The sequence below is a fragment of the Engraulis encrasicolus genome, unplaced genomic scaffold (genome assembly GCF_034702125.1).
Source record: "Engraulis encrasicolus isolate BLACKSEA-1 unplaced genomic scaffold, IST_EnEncr_1.0 scaffold_73_np1212, whole genome shotgun sequence".
Taxonomy (NCBI): Eukaryota; Metazoa; Chordata; class Actinopteri; order Clupeiformes; family Engraulidae; genus Engraulis; species Engraulis encrasicolus.
This window is the reverse complement of record NW_026946071.1, coordinates 150,001-168,597: the sequence shown is the minus strand read 5'-3', so window position 1 is coordinate 168,597 and position 18,597 is coordinate 150,001. Positions and strand designations below refer to the sequence as shown.

At 44.5% G+C, this 18,597-nt stretch overlaps 2 protein-coding genes across 2 annotated transcripts in view; both read left to right on the top strand.

Annotated features, from left to right (window-relative positions):
- Window positions 1-1,495: 1,495 nt before the first annotated feature.
- On the top strand, window positions 1,496-6,271 carry LOC134444799 (uncharacterized protein CXorf38 homolog). Its single transcript, XM_063193994.1, has 5 exons — window positions 1,496-1,690; window positions 1,871-2,014; window positions 3,228-3,356; window positions 4,299-4,451; window positions 6,227-6,271. The coding sequence occupies exons 1-5, from the start codon at window positions 1,496-1,498 to the stop codon at window positions 6,269-6,271; spliced, it is 666 nt and encodes a 221-aa protein (XP_063050064.1).
- The window catches only part of LOC134444798 (uncharacterized), an 18,082-nt gene continuing 4,037 nt past the window's right edge, over window positions 4,553-18,597 (top strand). Inside the window, exons 1-16 of the mRNA XM_063193993.1 lie at window positions 4,553-4,779; window positions 6,387-6,584; window positions 8,041-8,109; window positions 11,133-11,150; window positions 11,359-11,434; window positions 11,907-12,026; window positions 12,540-12,740; window positions 13,528-13,815; window positions 13,987-14,148; window positions 14,493-14,633; window positions 15,051-15,242; window positions 15,469-15,726; window positions 15,978-16,133; window positions 16,667-16,804; window positions 17,596-17,799; window positions 18,324-18,597. The exon at window positions 18,324-18,597 is cut by the window's right edge and continues 32 nt beyond it. Coding sequence (XP_063050063.1) covers window positions 6,510-6,584; window positions 8,041-8,109; window positions 11,133-11,150; window positions 11,359-11,434; window positions 11,907-12,026; window positions 12,540-12,740; window positions 13,528-13,815; window positions 13,987-14,148; window positions 14,493-14,633; window positions 15,051-15,242; window positions 15,469-15,726; window positions 15,978-16,133; window positions 16,667-16,804; window positions 17,596-17,799; window positions 18,324-18,597 — 2,372 coding nt within the window. The 5' untranslated portion in view covers window positions 4,553-4,779; window positions 6,387-6,509. The remainder of the gene's footprint in view (window positions 4,780-6,386; window positions 6,585-8,040; window positions 8,110-11,132; window positions 11,151-11,358; window positions 11,435-11,906; window positions 12,027-12,539; window positions 12,741-13,527; window positions 13,816-13,986; window positions 14,149-14,492; window positions 14,634-15,050; window positions 15,243-15,468; window positions 15,727-15,977; window positions 16,134-16,666; window positions 16,805-17,595; window positions 17,800-18,323) is intronic.

Sequence of the window (18,597 nt, the reverse complement as noted above, 5' to 3'; positions counted from 1 at the left end):
GTTCGACTCCCGACCCGCCAGGTTGGTGGGGGGAGTAATTAACCAGTGCTCTCCCCCTCCTCCTCCATGACTGAGGTACCTTGGGCATGGTACCGTCCCACTGCACTGCTCCCCATGGGGCGCCATTGAGGGCTGCCTCCTTGCAAGGGTAAGGCATAAATGCAATTTTGCTGTGTGCAGTGTACAGTGATCACTTGTGTGCTCCTCCATTGTACTGTTCAGCTACAGTACAGTTCCAGTGCCGATTATGGACGCTTTGTTGATATAACACAGTTTTCTTAAGTAAATAATATATGTGTATGCACTTGTTTAGGCCTACATCATAGATGTTTATGAACTTGTTTACATCATACACACCATAATTTTAAATAATGGCTTAACATGTAACTGGGCAGAAGGACATTTTTTATTTTATTTCTCCTTTATGTTACTAGGGCAAAAACACATTGAGGCAGTTGCCTCTTTTTCAAGTGGGCCCTAGCCTACTGCTGAACTACTGAAAAGACTGCTTATAGGCTAATGTAACATAAAAAAACAGTAATAATTTGACATACCTGTATACAACCAACAGATAGATAAATGATAAATGTGTATTTGGGAACAAGATGGTCCTATGGTCCTTTGGTCCTATAATGTTCTGTAAACTGTACTGTAGGCTATGTGTGTCCTGAGGTCTATTCTTAGAAGCAGGTTCAGTAGTAAGCCAGGCTTTGTTAATCTACAGGAAGTGGTAAACCTGTGAATAGACGCACCTGCAAGCATTATTTAGTTAACACAATGAGGACTCCAGACTCCAGGCCCTTCTATGAGATGATTTAGCCCCATGGTTTTCAAAGTGGGGGCCGGGGACCCCTGGGGGGCTGCGAGGGGATGCCAGGGGGGCCGCGGGAGGTTGGCAGAAAAAATATTGTGAAATAAACTCAATTATTTTATACATTGAATAACTTAAATATCTAAAATAAACCAAAAATAAGCTAAACATTCCACGTGGATTCAGTTTCTTCTTTACAATGTTTATATATGTATTATGATTTCTATAGTAGGCCTACTTGAATCGGTTTAGGAATGTACCAATTTCATCGAGTTGTGAAACCGGTTGCACAGAAAAAAATAGTGTGGAATCTAGGCCTATATGGGGGGCCCTTGGCATGGTAAAGTTTGGGAACCCCTGATTTAGCCTACCTCAGCCATAAGGTTAACTTAACCTAGTTTACTGTACTGAACCAGCTTCTTACAGTATAGGCCCCTGGTGCACTAAGGGTTAACCAGTCTGTCATAGCTGGTTATTTTGTAACCAATCGAATGATGCGGACGTGACGTTTGGGTTTGTTTACATGTGGGTTTCTTGGGAAATCGGGCAGTAGCAATAGCCAGTCACTACACACCACTGCGCGCAGACAGACGGTCTTGATGTTTATTTCTGCGGCCAAGGCAGCCTAGAAACGGTCCAATGTGAGACCGTTTAGTTGGCTAAAGCTTGGGATATGCTGGAGAAATGTCCCGTTTTTACGATGACAACTACCGCAACTGGCTCAAAACCACAGAGAGTCTGAACGCGCTGAGAGTCGGGCTGCGCTCTTTCGTCGAAAACGAAACCGAAACTTATCACGGCTCTTTGAAGAGTAAGCTCGGTTCTAAAGATGCCGTCTGTCGAATCAAATGCGACGGGAAGCAATGGCAGAACAAGAGGGTTGGTGTACTATTCATGCATCCTTTGACGGCCGTTGTTATGCACAATAGTTTAACATACTGGTTGCATGTCTGTCTAAAAGACCAAAGTTCTGGCATAGACCTAACACTAACTTTTCACTGTGATAAAGTGCGGTCCTTCAGACGCCATCTGAACTGCATGTTTGCTGTGTCCTTTTAGCCTGATCAGATCCCCAAGTGTGAGGTGTGTACTCGGTGGAAGGCCCTGATCTTGGCCAATCACAAGTCTGCAACTGGTTATGGCGTGTACTGGAAGGAGTGTTTTCCCCACCTGTGGCCGACGGAGAAATGGGAAGTGGCCAAGGTGAGTTGGTGATGTATGTAGGTTAACCAAAGGGGAGTCCCCTGAGCCGTGATATTTAGTACGGTAAGGTAGGCCCACAGGTGCCTGTGATATTAGTTTAGGGTGACCAGATTTTTGTAGTCTGAAACCGGGACACTTTGTGCGTGACTGAAGGACAACATTTGTCGGGTGGGTCTGGGGGTCTTCCCCCAGAAAAAAAAAAGTATTTTTTTAGGTGCAATTTCCTACATTCTAATAAATTTTAGAGGGCGGAATGACAAATCGCAACTGACTCCTTCAGACTTTCTATTCATGCGCTGGCTGCCATTAATTGTGGCAGGTAAACATGTAATCTTTTCCATATATTTACCATGATAGACATGGCACAATGTAGTGGGTGGCCAAAACCGGGACATATTTGTGTCCCGACAGACACAACTCCACACAACTCCAAATCGGGACTGTCCCGGGTAAACCGGGACGTCTGGTCACCCTATATTAGTTGTCTTATCACCTTGGGCGGGGAACCAACCTATGGCCCGCAGGCCGTCTTATCTGGCCCCTGATATATAATTTTAATGTTATGCAGCTTTTCACATGAAATATGACATGTTTTGTAAAGAAATGTTAGAAATTACATTTGCAATACATTTAAGTTATATCTACAGGGACCTAGAAGGTGGGGTCTGTTGTAAAGGTGGCCGCCTGCATATCAGCCTAAAGTGCAGGGGGAAATCCTGGTTTGGCCCTTGGAGGACTTGACAATGTCCCTCGAATGAAAAAAGTTCCCCAACCCTGGCCTTAGGTGTGAAATGTAACCGTACATACACACACAGACGGCACGTTTTCCTTAACGTCTCCGTGAGCAGTGCGAGTCCGAGAGTTTCGCGAAAATAAGGGTAGCGTGAGCAATACAACAGCACATTGAAATTGACTGAACTGGTCCTTTAAACAGCTGCCCGAACCTCATGATGTAACCTAAGTGTGTGTGTGGGTGCGTGTGTGTGTGTGTGTGTGCACGCACGCCCGCCTCAAAGCCAAAGTAATATCTACTGTTATGATCATTTGTGTGTGTGTGTGTGTGTGTGTGTGTGTGTGTGTGTGTGTGTGTGTGTGTGTGTGTGTGTGTGTGTGTGTGTGTGTGTGTGTGCGAGCGCGCACGTGTGTGTGTGTGTGTGTGTGTGTGTGTGTGTGTGTGCACGCACGTGTGTGTGTGTGTGTGTGTGTTTTTCAGGTCTACATGCCTCAGGGTCATCGGGACCACAGGTGTTTTGATCAGTTTGACATCGCAGCCTTGATGGTCCTCATGAGCAACTGTAAACACTTTCGCACATTTGTGAAGGACCAACAACGCATCAACAAGGTGAACCACAACATTACATTACACTACATTGCATTACATTACATTGCATTACATTACATTACACTACACTGCACTACATTACATTAACAACACATCAACAAGGTGAACCACTACATTACATTACATAACATTACACTGCACTACATTACATTACATTACACTACATTACATTACACTACATTACATTAACAACACATCAACAAGGTACACCACTTACATTACATTATATTACATTACATTACATTACATTACATTACATTAAAAACGCATTAACAAGGTGAACCACTACATCAGAAATGCATCAACAAGGTGAACCACTACATCAGAAATGCATCAACAAGGTACACCACTACATTAAAAACGCATTAACAAGGTACACCATATTACATTGAAAACTGATCATCAGTGGTCATCAGTGCTCCTCAATGTCTTCATAACCCAGTGTCACTGTGAGAAGAAGAGCATTCCCCATAGAGAGAGAGAGAGAGAGAGAGAGAGAGAGAAGAGAGAGAGAGAGAGAGAGAGAGAGAGAGAGAGAGAGAGAGAGAGAGAGAGAGAGAGAGAGAAGAGAAATTCACCATGTTCGAATGGATCGCTGTATGCCAGTATACGCCCCGCACTAAGAAGTTGTCACAGTTGTATGTGCATTTCACAAAGAACAGCGTTTCGTTGCCAACTTGTCAGTAGTAACATATTACACTACTTTTATTTGTTTTTTAAAGTAGTTTCATTGCTGTAACGTGTTACACCCAACTCTGCATTACGCTACGCGTTTGTGAAGAACCAACAGCAAGATAAACCAAGAGGTGCTGTGGTCTGGATCATTTCCCATTCATATAATCTCTGTCTCTGTCTCTGTCTCTCTCTCTCTCTCTCTCTCTCTCTCTCTCTCTCTCTCTCTCTCTCTCTCTCTCTCTCACTTACTTGGTGTGTGTTTCCCAGGTGACGCGTGTGCGTAATCGTGTGATGCACTCTCCCGACTTCACGTTGGTCCAGGATGACTTTCAACTCTTCCTGTCCACCATCAAGGAGTTTGCCCTCCTCCTGCAGGAACACGCTCACGACCTCAAGACACTGCCACAGGAGATTGACAAGGTAAATAGCCAATCAAGACACTGCCACAGGAGATTGACAAGGTAAACAGCCAATCAAGACACTGCCACAGGAGATTGACAAGGTAAACAGCCAATCAAGACACTGCCACAGGAGATTGACAAGGTAAACAGCCAATCAAGACACTGCCACAGGAGATTGACAAGGTAAACAGCCAATCAAGACACTGCCACAGGAGATTGACAAGGTAAACAGCCAATCAAGACACTGCCACAGGAGATTGACAAGGTAAACAGCCAATCAAGACACTGCCACAGGAGATTGACAAGGTAAACAGCCAATCAAGACACTGCCACAGGAGATTGACAAGGTAAACAGCCAAACCAAGACACTGCCACAGGAGAGTGACAAGGTAAACAGCCAATAGAAGGAGAATTACAAGGTAAACAGCCAATAAAGACACTGCCACAGGAGAATGACAAGGTAAACAGCCAATAGAAGTTAGAATTATTAGGTAAGCAACCTTAAGACACTGCCACAGGAAATTGGCAAGGTAAGAGATCGATAAGCTGATTAGGGGAAGCGACAGTGGCTCAATTCAAAACAGGGAAGGCAGCTGTCCTTCCAGTGAGCTAACTGGACATCGAGTCATGAAGTGTGGATCGAAACGAAAAATTGCTTTATTTCCTCCCTCGGCAGTTGACTGCATTTGTGGGCGTAACAGGGATATTTGAGGTCAGCATCAGATGCTGACTTCGCTGCCTTGGTACCCAACATGCTGTGCGCCACCTCCCTCTCAACCGGAAACCTGAAAAACAAACATGGCTACTACCCAAGCTACTACCTTATCATACTCTTTATTCTGACACTTATGTATGTAGATATTGAAAATCGAATGGATAAATCAACATTGTAGTATATAAATATGCTGTCGCTAGATCTATTTATAGCCTATTTTACGATTCCGCCGTCTGACGATCATTCACCGTTCAAATAGCATGCGTAAGCTAAGCGCTAACATGATGAACGTAACTCTCGCCATAGAATCGCCGTAACACCAAATGCGCAAGGCAGCGCACTCGTTAGTGCCGTTCGTAACGGCTGCCTCATCAGCTAACTTCACCTATCTGATCAGTGACCTGTTTATGTAGGAGGAGAGTCATCGAGTCACTGCCTCCCGTTTCGAATTGAGCCAGTGAGAAGAGAAATAGAAGATGGAGAGAGGAAGGCAGAGAGACAGCTGGGATATAGGGATGATTTAGCAACATGAGCGGTGGACATAAGGAGAGATGGGAAAAGAAAGGAGGACAGCGAGTCAGAAAGAGGGAGAGAGAGAGGAAGAGAGGGAGAGAGAGACTGACACTGACATAATAAGAGCCCAATCTAAATGAGGTTGACAAGGTAAACAATCAGTCAAAACGAGATTGGTGAGAAGCCAATTGAAATGATGCTGGTTATGGATGATTGTGAGGGAAAACTGCAAAATCTTTTATGGTAAGTGCCAAGTGGTGCTTTTCGCTGACACGACAACCCTGCCATCGGGACCTTAAAAAGGCGAAAATCTGAGGACTCCTGTTTTTTTCTAAATATCCAGGGAGTGTGGCAGGCACACGAGCAAAACAAGGGTATCAGTGGTATTGTGCTGAGTATTTTAGTTGTAAATATTAGTCAAACCTTGGATGCCTCTCTGTACTTCATTTCCTGCCTGACAGCACAATGTACTAATAACTAACACTAACAAAATAGACAGGTCTACTTCAAGCTGATAAAGGTCCTGTGTTGTTCACATGTATCGGTGCTGTTGACTCTTGTTACAGATGTGTGAGATTGTGGACAATGGAATCGAACCTGCAACACTCTGATCTAAAGTTCATCTCCTTAACCACTAGGGAATCGAACCTGCAACACTCTGATCTAAAGTTCATCTCCTTAACCACTAGGTTGCCCATTTATTTGTGCTGTTGGCTCCTGTTACAGATCTGTGAGACCGTGGATGGCTTGATACCAGTTGTTCGGCTTGAGGCTGCGGGGGGTCCGGCTGACCCACGGGTGTCGGAGAGGGAGCGTGAGCGGGAGGCCCTGCGCCAGAGGGCGCTGGAAATGGAGCAGCAGGCCCTGAAGGAGAAGATCCAATATCTCACCCAGCGATGCCAAGACGACCAGGAGGGCGTCAAGGTACACAACGGACACAAGGGCAACGCCCCCAAGGGCAACGCCCCCAAGGGCTGCGTCCCAATCCTGTAGTAGCTGGTTCTGGAAAAAATGTGTATCACGTTTTTCTTGATGAAAATTTTATATCATGGTTCTCTGCACGATTTTTGTTCATGCGTGGTGATTTCCCCGCATCTCAATGTTTCTGAAGAAAAGGCTGAAATGAAACTTAAAATGAGATAAAATCCTGAAATTTAATTAATCTCCATCTCTATTTTAATCACTTTTTTGGGAAAAAAAAACACTAAAAAATTCTTCTCTCATCAAAAAGTGAACCTTTTGTAGATGAAAACCGTTATCACGTTTTTTTAACGGTATACCGCCGTATACAGCCCTACAAGGTACACAGCGGCTCCTTTCCCTTCCTTCCAGGCTTATTGCGAAGCACGAATCCACAAGCACAGGTCGAGGACGGTAGTTAGGATGATGAAAATAACTGCAGAATTAAGCCCGTGTACATCAAAGGCGAACTAACCGACCTGCGCGGCGGAAGTCATTGTTTCTCTATGGAGGGAGGCGAATAAAGCTACCAGAGCGAATTCGCCAGGAGCGAAGCCTCTTGAGCGACCAGGGCGAATTTTGACTATTAAACTCAAGCTAATCTTAAGCGAATTCGCTATGTTGCGGTTCGGCGAAAACCAATTGGAACGTTCATATCGAGGAATGTCCCAGGATGTCAAGACAGAGCCGTTATGTGATTAGCTGAATCAAACATGTCAGTGCAGCGTCCAGAGCGAATTAAACGAATTCATGGCGAAACGTCTTCAACCACCCCAGCTACCGTAGGCAGATCCTGATGTACACGGGCCATTACACTCCTAAATCAGGGCAGGGGAACCTATGTCTCGAGGGCCTTTTGCGGCCCTTGAAACCATTTTGTCCGCCCCCCGATATAATTTTAACGTTATGCAGCTTCACATGAAATATGGCATATTTTGTAAAGGAATCTTAGAAAATACATTTGCAATACATTTGTGAAGCGCGAGGCCTCAAGCACAGGTCCAGGACTGAAGTTAGGATAAAGAAAAGAACTGAAGGATTACACTCTAAACCCTGCGCTGAAGCAACGTTTATATTCCGTTAATATGATGTTAATATGTTTATGCTTTATATGCTAAGTTTTGGATATGCTATGATAAAAACACTGTGTAAGTAGTCAGAAGGTACACAACAACTGTTTTCACTGACCTCTGACCTCATGGTTTACACAACCAAACCAAAATGATCACTTAGCAGTAAATACACTAAGCACACTGGCAGTAACCCTAATAAATAAAGGACTCACATGTAGTCCTGCAGCTTTGACAGCAGATGCACATGTTCCCAATGACCTCTTCCTGAAACATTTGTGTGTGTGTGTGTGTGTGTGTGTGTGTGTGTGTGTGTGCGTGTGTGTGTGTGTGTGCGTGTGTGTGTGCAGGAGGAACTGGATGGAATCTGGAAGTTCCTGGAGGCTAACAAAGACCTGCGAGACAAGATGGTCCCCCAGGTGAGGACACACACACACACATTACACATACACACACACACACACACACACACACACACACACACACACCAGGTGAGGGGGCTAACATCTAAAGATGGAGACCTGCGAGACACGATGGATCCTCAGGTGAGCACTTAAGGAAGAAAAATCCGTGCTCACAAACTGCGTCTCATTATTTATTTATATTACCACCATGTCCAAAAAGCAAACGCGTTTTGGCTATCAAGCCTTCATCAGTGCGTGGTACCTGTGGTACTTTCGTTTTTCCAAGAAGTTGAGCGCATCCTTTGCCAAATCCTCAGGTGAGTACACACTCTACACTGGTGGAGTAAACCACCACCATTCCACACTCTACACTGGTAGAGTAAACCAGCATTCCACACTCTACACTGGTAGAGTAAACCAGCATTCCACACTCTACACTAAAGATGGAGATCTGTGAGACATGATGGATCCTCAGGTGAGTACACACTCTACACTGGTGGAGTAAACCACCAGCATTCCACACTCTACACTGGTGGAGTAAACCAGCATTCCACACTCTACACTGGTGGAGTAAACCAGCATTCCACACTCTACACTGGTGGAGTAAACCAGCATTCCACACTCTACACTGGTAGAGTAAACCAGCATTCCACACTCTACACTGGTAGAGTAAACCACCAGCATTCCACACTCTACACTGGTAGAGTAAACCAGCATTCCACACTCTACACTGGTAGAGTAAACCAGCATTCCACACTCTACACTGGTGGAGTAAACCAGCATTCCACACTCTACACTGGTAGAGTAAACCACCAGCATTCCACACTCTACACTGGTGGAGTAAACAACCAGCATTCCACACTCTACACTGGTGGAGTAAACAATCTGTAGACAGCTTAGGCCCAAATGTAAAGCACCATTAAGTCACATTTATACATGGGTTCTGAATGTTTGTAAACACAATGTTATGAGGAGGGGCAAGACACTGGCAGCCAACCACGTGCACAGATTTGTGAGCAGAAAGTTTCGCGCAGTCAGGTTATAAACAAAATTTGAAAACCATTTATACCCTAAGGTCCTTGTGGTAACGGACGCTTTCATCCGTGTCGTTTCATCCGTCAGTTTGTCTGTTGGTCAAGAGCTTAGCAATCCGGTGAGCTCCAGACGAAATGTAGCAATACTAGAGGAATTTGTGGGGGCAGTATAGTCAAAAAGATCAACGAAGAAGAGTAGTATTTCACATCTAAAAACTAGGGGTGGGCAAACATGAAAATCTTTAATCGCATTAACTCAATGACTTTCTGTGATTAATCGCGATTAATCGCATAGCGCGCGAAACCCAAAAATAAAAATAATATATCATAAATAAAATAAATAATAAATAAAATAAAAATATTTTTTAAATTAATAAAATAAAATAATTAATAATAATTTGCATATGTACTGTGTAGATAACCTATGTAGGTCTAATATAATATTCCACAATGGAAATGTAGGCTAGGCTATTTGCCAACCTTTCAGTCTAAATGTAGTAGGCTATATGCCTATCCAATGTAGGCCTACTAATGAAACAAATTATTGCATACAATATTACACTAGGGCTATTTAAGATTGTAGGCTACTGAAACTGATATATTAGAAATTATAAACTCAAATTAGGATGGTCTACATGGGCCTACAAGAAAAAAAGAAAAAAAACTTGTCACTTAAAAAAACTATATGTTAAAACGGCTTGCCATAGGCGTGCGTCTGTGAGATATGTCCCGCCTTCTCTCACTGTCAAAGACTCCCACCTTCTCTCTTATCTGTCGCTATTTTTAAGGTGTTTCAGCGACTAGAAACTAATTGACTGTCTGTTGGCATTGACAGCAATTACATCTTTCAAAACAATAACGTTGACATGACTAACACTATCTTAAATGCTGACGAAGTTGCCGATGTCGCAAAATCATAGCCTACCATGTTGATGCAGCCTACTATGCACGCGCAGCGCCATACCAAAACGTTGCGTGAGGAATGTAATATCTCGCGGTTCGCTTTTTGATCAGGGTTTAAGTCCGCGTGGCGTTATTGACAGCTGATAGACAGCCAGCACAACAGTACCCTTTTCATGCTGACCGTACAATAGACTAACCTTGCGAGCTGCAAAGGTGAGCCACATGCTGCTCGAGAGTTGCGCAAGGAGGACTGTAGAACTGTGTAACGATAATGTCTATTCAGAAGTTGACGTCCTTCTGTAGGCTATGCCTGTTTTGTTTTGCCTACTTTTCTAGACATTCTTCTTCTCTGTCAGCAGTCACTGGAAGCAGCAACAAGCGCACTGACGCTTTCAAAATAAAAGCCACGAATGACGGTCTTAAAAGGAAAAAAAGAAAAAAAAAACACGAAAAAAACCCTGCTGCGTTATACCGTTAACAAAATTGTCGGGCGATATTGACCGCAATAGTTAACGCACCGTTAACGTGTTAATGTTGCCCAGCCCTACTAAAAACGATACAAATAGTAAAGTTTGTGAAAGGGAATATTTCCAATACCATCCTAGCCAAGCTAAAAACATGGCTCATTTGTTTACATTTGGGCTCGGAGGACGCTCCTTTTCCCATCAACAAACCTAAATGGCCAGCATTAAGCCTCCTGGCTATTTTATTTGGGCTAAATAATTTGTAAAAGCGAACACAAATCTGCTACTACAACTGCCCATTCATAGCCAACCGACTTTGCCCTCTAGAGGATTTATTACGTAACATCCATTTCATGGACGGCGGCATAAATGCAACTCTGGGAGAAACGGTTGGCCCGGAAAGACGAATTTCACCCGGTTCCGTAGGGTGTATAACAAGGCCTTTAAGGGCCGTACACACACGTCGCTGCTAGTTACTCGCTCAGCAAATGAAGTCAATAGAATGCCAGGTGCAGCAGCTTCAGCAGGTGGTGGAGCAGCACACACACACACACACACACACACACACACACACACACACACACACACACACAGGTGCACAATAATAATATTATTCTCTCTGTATCTCGGTTGCCAGGTGCAGCAGCTTCAGCAGGTGGTGGAGCAGCACACACACACACACACACACACACACACACACACACACACACAGGCACGCACACACATAGGCACACACAGGCACACACACACACACACACACACACACACACACACACACACACACACACACACACACACACAGCTACATAATAATAATATTATTCTCTCTGTGTGCCGGTTGCCAGGTGCAGCATCTTCAGCAGGTGGTGGAGCAGCACGGGCTGCAGATCAACCAGCTCAACCTCCGAGTGGACCAGCTGGAGGACAAGGTCACACAAGGTCATACCACACTCCACAAGGTCACCCACCACAAGGTCACACAAGGTCATACCACACTACACAAGGTCACACAAGGTCATACCACAGGCCACAAGGCCACACAAGGTCATACCACAGGCCACAAGGTCACACAAGGTCATACCACAGGCCACAAAGTCACACAAGGTCATACCACACACCACAAGGTCATACCACACTCCACAAGGTCACACAAGGTCCTACCACACACCACAGCACGTATTATACTGTAACGAGGTCATATCAAGTACCATGCAAGTTAACACCACTTCAAGTCTACAATCACATTCACAAGGTCATGTTGCACCATGTCTTAGACACATGAAGGTCACGCTGCACCATGTATTAGACACATGAAGGTCACGCTGCACCATGTATTAGTCAGTAACAAACTGTAAGTGGAGTGTTATAGTGTTCTGTATTACTAACTGTGTCCTGTGTTGTTTTCCTAAAGGGGGCGATATTGAGCCAGTGTTCAGTGGCGCGGCACCAAAGTACAAGAACCACGTCATCGAACTGGCCAGGGACAAAAGATGGGAGGAGCCTGAATTCTCTGAGACGAGGGAGGGAGTAGGTAAGAACACACACACACACACACACACACACACACACACACACATAAACAGACAGACAGACACACACACACCTACAAACCTCACCTCCAGTAAGCCTGAACTGTGTGTTTGGTGTGTGTATTTCTCAGGCTATCGCGGCGTCCTGCGGGTGAATGTTTGGTGTGTGTTTGGTGTGTGTTGTTCTCAGGATATCGCAGCGTCCGGGTGAATGACTGTGTGTTTGGTGTGTGTATTTCTCAGGCTATTGTGGCGTCCTACGGGTGAACGGCTGTGTGTTTGGTGTGTGTGGGGTGTGTGTGTTTCTCAGGCTATCGCGGCGTCCTACGGGTGTGTGTGTGTATGTTTGATGTGTGTGTGTGGTGTGTATTTCTCAGGCTATCGCGGCGTCCTACGGGTGAACGGCTGTGTGTTTGGTGTGTGTGTTTGGTGTGTGTATTTCTCAGGCTATCGCGGCGTCCTGCGGGTGAATGACTGTGTGTTTGGTGTGTGTGTTTGGTGTGTGTATTTCTCAGGCTATCGCGGCGTCCTGCGGGTGAACGACTGCAGGTTTGAGGGTCGGCAGGTGTGTCTCAACAAGAAGCAGGCGCACCAGGAAGTAGCCAAGATGGCCCTGCCCCTCCTGCAGGACATGCCCCCAGGCAACGACTCCATTGGCTGGGCCCACAGTCACTCAGGCCAGCCTCTGTCCCTATTGGCTGGGACGCCACTTCCAGGTGGGAGTAGAGCTTGGTGATATGATGATGTATATACTCATGAACGGCCATCCGGGTACTTTGCTCTTAAATGTGCGTTACGCCCCTTTATGGGTGAAAACAAACCGAATGTCTCATTAACTTACATGCTACATCGGCTTCTAAATGAACTCAGTCCATGCTTCAGCCACGGCTGTTTGGCTCTATTGTTTGAACAGCCGGTAACACAACACGTTTTCGGCATGTTGCGCGTGAACAACGCTAGTCTACAGGTCCGTATCTTTAGTTTATTAAACCCCAACATCACCAATTGACTTGCATGGGTTGTTTTCCCCCACAAATCAGCGTAACGCACATGGAAAACGTCACGCCGTTCATGAGTATTGTTACTGTGGTAGAAAAGTGTCTCATGTATTGTTTATATCATGATAAATGAGTTTTATCCATTATTACAGTTAATGTACAATGTAATATTGGCTAATATGTCGGCTATGATTATGTCCTCGATTGTAAGTCACTTTGGTTATAAAGCGCCTGCCAAATGCAGTGTAATGTAATGTAGCATGATTAATTAACATTTCATGTTGTCACTTTGCACCCTCTAAGTCCATATAGCTGTAAAAAATAATTAAAAGACTCATTTTAAAGACATAGGTTTGGTGACGCAACACAATAAAGACAAAATAAAGAGAATAGCTGAAAGCATACACTGCATAATTGTGGTGTATCGTGATATACCATATATCGTTATTTTGATCTAGAGTAATCCATATCTTGATCCAGTACATGTTATCTCCATATCGCCCAGCCGTAGGTTGGAGACCTGACCTCCCCTCCATCCTCCCCTCCCCTCTGGATGACCCTGAGCTTTCAGCTGCCAGCAGCTCTGCTAGTGGTGGACCGAAAATCACTGTATCCGTACGTGTGGTGAAGGTCCACCCTCCAGAATACACATACCCTCCAGTCATGCCTCTGTCTTCAGGGGCTTTAGGGACCAAGACCAGCACCCTCCTGGCCGGGCACTCGACAGCCGTCCGGGGCTCAGAAGACACACACCCTCCACTGCCAGAGCACAGAGCAAGCAGCAGGACTGAGGGTGAGAGAGTGTGCGTTCGTGTGTGCGTCCGTGCGTGCGTGCGTGCGTGCGTGCGTGCGTATGTGTGTGGACTAGACCCGGTGCAGCTGTGGGCTCACACATGAGTACATGTAAAAGTAACAGATTGTGTGTGTGTGTGTGTGTGTGTGCGTGCGTGCGTGTGTGAACTAGACTCGGTGAAAGCGGGTCCGTGCTTCTACGGGAGTGTGACGGTTCAGCTGGTGAAGGAAGTGTGTGTAGAGGGCCGCAGTGAAGAAGAGGAGGCGCTGCAGGAAGCATATGGGGAACTAGCGCCACTCTGTGGCCTGGAGGGAAATGACGCCACGTCTTCAGGTGTGTTGAGTTGTCCGTATGTGTTTATTGTTTGCTACATGTGTGTTAAGTTTCTCCATATTATGCTCCTTCATATGTGCCACGTTTTTATTATGCTCCATATGTGCCAAGGTGTTATTATGCTCCTTCATATGTGCCTCCAGGCTTCTTGAAGAGATATGTGGTGCTGGAGTTGTTCTATTTTATTGTATTGTGTTATTATATTATTATTATGGTAATTATATTATATTACATTACATTATGTTATATTATATTATATTATATTATATTATATTATATTATATTATATTATATATATGTTATATTATATTATATTATATTATATTACATTATCGTTCCTCCAGGCCTGTCGAAGAGAGACGTGGTGTTGGAGTACTTTAGGGGACGCGGCTTCCCCATGCCCTCGGAGCTCATCACCGCTCGGCCTGATGGGAAATTTGACTGCCAGCTGAAGCTGTCTGGACCCCTCACCTTCCACTCCCAAGGCAGGACACCTAGCTACTATTATTATTGTTATTATTATTATTATTATTATTATTATTATTATTATTATTAGGCCTATTATTATTATTATTAGGCCTATTATTATTATTGTTATTATTATTATTATTATTATTATTATTATTATTACTAATATTATTATTGTTAATCAAAAAATAACATAAACTATGTGATGATGTGTTTAATTGGATTATTTTTGTTTGTATTATCACTTTCTATTGTTAATTTGTTTTACTTTTTATTGTTATTGTTGTTGTTGTTGTTGTTGTTGTTGTTGTTGTTGTTGTTGCTAATAATGTTATTATTAAATATACTTTTTTAAATATTGTTGATATTATTATTTTATTTATGTTATGTTGAGAGTTAATGCTTTTGTAATGCATTTTTCCCCTGAACACCAGCGAGTTCCAGCAAGAAGCAGGCAGAGCACCGGGCAGCTAAGAGGGCCCTGGAGCAGCTGGGTGGGGTCCTTGGCTGTAGTTCTGTATCCAGCAAGGGGGAGAACTACAACTACAAGGGGGCCCTGCAGGAGAGGCTGATGGCTTTGAAGATGGAGATACCAACTTACCACATACAGGACAGCAACAGCTCAGGTGCACAATACTACACACATCAACTATAGCAACAGTACGGGTGCACAATACTACACACATTAATATTAACATCAATACAAGACAGGTGCACAGCGCTACACATACCAACAACATCAACACAGCAAAGGTACACAACACTACACACACCACCAATAACATCAACACAGCACAGGTGCACAACAATATACAAACCAACAATACAATATGCGATGTGTTATCTAATCAGAGCCTGGCGCAGGAGCTGTTATCCAACCAGAGCCAGGCGCAGGAGCTGTTGTCCAATCAGTGCCTACTTCCAGAGCTGTTGTCCAATCAGAGCCTACTTCCAGAGCTGTTGTCCAATCAGAGCCTACTTCAGGAGCTGTTGTCCAATCAGAGCCTACTTCCAGAGCTGTTGTCCAATCACAGCCTGGCGCAGGAGCTGTTGTCCAATCAGAGCCTGGCATGAAAGAGTCTGCAGGTGAACAGAATTCTTCTGTGGGAGGTATGTGTTTCTTCCTGATAGCAGAAATGTGTTTGCCAGATTTTACAAATGAAAATTAAAAAAGTGAAAGCTGTCTCACACATGAACCTCAGCAGTGCCTGCCCATCGTTTTATCTGACGTGTGTGTGTGTGTGTGTGTGTGTGTGTGTCTGTGTCTGTCTGTGTCTGTGTCTGTGTCTGTGTGTGTCTGTGTCTGTGTGTGTGCGCGTGCGTGTGTGTGCGTGCACGCGCGTGTGGACCTCTCCCTGCAGTGACAGGCTCACGTTTTCTCGGGAGTGTGACGATGCTGCTGAATATGGAGGTGGCAGAGGATATCGGGGAGGAGGTGGAGGAGGAGGAGACGCAGGAGGAGAAGGCCTACAGGACTCTGGCACGCCAACTGGACATACTACACACCTCTCATACAGGTCAGAATACACACACACACACACATTATACACACATACACACACACACACATATATACACACACACACATTACACACACATATATATACACACATGCCAACTGGGCATACCACACACCTCTCATACAGGTCAGAACACACACACACACACACACATTATACACACACACACACACGCACACAAAGGCTACGTGCACATGCTAACTACAAGGTATGTCTATCAACATGCTCCTGGAGGGCTAGTGGTTGAGGGTACTAGTGTATGTGTGATAGTGATGTGAGTATGCATACTACCCCTCCAGGGTCCCATAGGCTGCTGGTGGAGAGTATTAGGGATATGAGTATGCATACTGGCTGTTAATAGTGAAGTGAGTATGCATACTACCTGCTTATAGTGATGTGAGCATGCATACTGGCTTGTGGTCGAGAGTACTAGTGATGTTAGTATGCATACTACCCCTCCAGGTTCCTACAGGCTGGTGGTCGAGAGTAATAGTGATTTGTGAGTATGTATATGCATCCTTCCTGTCCAGGTTCCCATAGACTGCTGGTCGAGAGGCACTTTGCGGCGTGCGGCTTCCCCCTCCCCCTGCAGCAGACTCGAACCCGAGCGGACGGGACGACACACTGCACACTCACACTCTCCGGAGCGTTCACATGTGCAGACCAAGGTAACACACACTATGGGGCATTCATATGTGCAGACCAAGGTAACACACACTAAGGGGCATTCATATGTGCAGACCAAGGTAACACACACTAAGGGGCATTCACTGTACATCTATCGAGTTCTATTTCAATTTTATATTTGATTTGGGGTTTTTAGGTGAGATTTTGACTGAATAGCCTTTTATTTTACTTCATACTCTGAAAACGGAGGTTGTGCAGAGGAGCTATAGTTGGCCACTTGACAGAGTACTTTAAGACTTTTTATGTAGCTTACTGTTTACCGTTTACTGATTACTGTTTTTTTTTAATGTATTCATTAGTACAGATATTATATTGATTTCAATAGTTCCAATTGAGTTGTTCAGTTGGAATTCACATTTACAAATTATATACGCAACGTTCCTTTATATTTTGAAATAAGTAAGGTGCTTTTCAAGCGGTTTTGAATTCAATTGATTATTTTACGCATGTCATGTGATTAGTCATGAGTGAAAGTCATTGAGTTAATGCTGTTAAGTTTTTGTTGATGTTTCCCAACCCCTAGTTTAAATATTTATACATATTTGTGTATTATGTATATTATGTTTTGTATTGCGATTATACTATATTATTATTGCATTACTACTATACTATATATGTACTATATTATTATTGCATTATTATTATTATTTACATCACATTTACATCGCATTTACATTATTTACATCGCATTTACATTATTTACATCGCATTTGGAAGTCGCTTTATAACCAAAGTGACTTCATTATTATGATGATGATGATGATTACTGAAGGTTCCAGCAAGAAGCAGGCAGAGCACCGGGCAGCTAAGAGGGCCCTGGAGCAGCTGGGTGGGGTCCTTGGCTGTAGTTCTGTATCCAGCAAGGGGGAGAACTACAACTACAAGGGGGCTCTACAGGAGAGACTGATGGCTTTGAAGATGGAGATACCAACTTACCAAGTCATCGACAGAGGAGTGCAAGGGGGGAGCAGCACAGGTACTGTAGTGTGTGTGTGTGTGTGTGTGTGTGTGTGTGTGTGTGTGTGTGTGTGTGTGTGTGTGTGTGTGTGTGTGTGTGTGTGTGTGTGTGTGTGTGTGTGTGTGTGTGTGTGTGTGTGTGTGTGAGAGAGAGTATAAATGCTCCTCAAAATTGATGTTGTCACATCTTCCACATAAAGTAAAAGTCTTGTACTGTTCTAGTTTTCCTTCTTGCTCTTGAAAATACACATCAGATTACCTGGCTGACAGTTACACATTTTTACACATTTTCAATTCCTCAGCAATTGTGTCTTCACTCTTTCTCTCTCTCTCTCTCTCTCTCTCTCTCTCTCTCTCTCTCTCTCTCTCTCTCTCTCTCTCTCTCTCTCTCTCTCTCTCTCTCTCTCTCTCTCCTGTTGTCCCTCTTTCTCTCCCTCTCTCTCTCTCTCCCTCACTCTCTCCATGTCTTTCTCCCTCTCTCTCTCTCCCTCTCTCCATGTCTTTCTCCCTCTCTCTCTCTCCCTCTCTCCATCTCTCTCTCAGCAGTGTCTGTGCTTGAGTCTTCACCTGCTCGCCGTAGTGACTTGAGTCCACCACTAGAGGTCGCTGTTGCCCCAGGCTCCAACGAGCAGCCAGCTGCAGCACAGCACTCACCAGCAGCAGTCAAACCAACACAACTCCAGTCAACCGTCCCAGTAGAACCCGTCCCAGTAGAACCCGTCCCGGTGGTCTCCTGTGCTCCAGTGGTCCCGGTGGTCTCCTGTGCCGCAGCTGTTGTCCCGGTGACCAGCACTACAGGGTCCATCTCAACAGCAGG

What these genes read in the sequence shown, in the direction of transcription:
- LOC134444799 (XM_063193994.1), top strand. Translation starts at nt 1,496, where the DNA reads ATGTCCCGTTTTTACGATGACAACTACCGCAACTGGCTCAAAACCACA. An exon ending in AGAAATGGGAAGTGGCCAAG is followed by an intron (nt 2,015 to 3,227) that starts GTGAGTTGGTGA and finishes TGTGTTTTTCAG; the next exon opens with GTCTACATGCCTCAGGGTCA. An exon ending in TGCCACAGGAGATTGACAAG is followed by an intron (nt 4,452 to 6,226) that starts GTAAATAGCCAA and finishes CTCTTGTTACAG; the next exon opens with ATGTGTGAGATTGTGGACAA.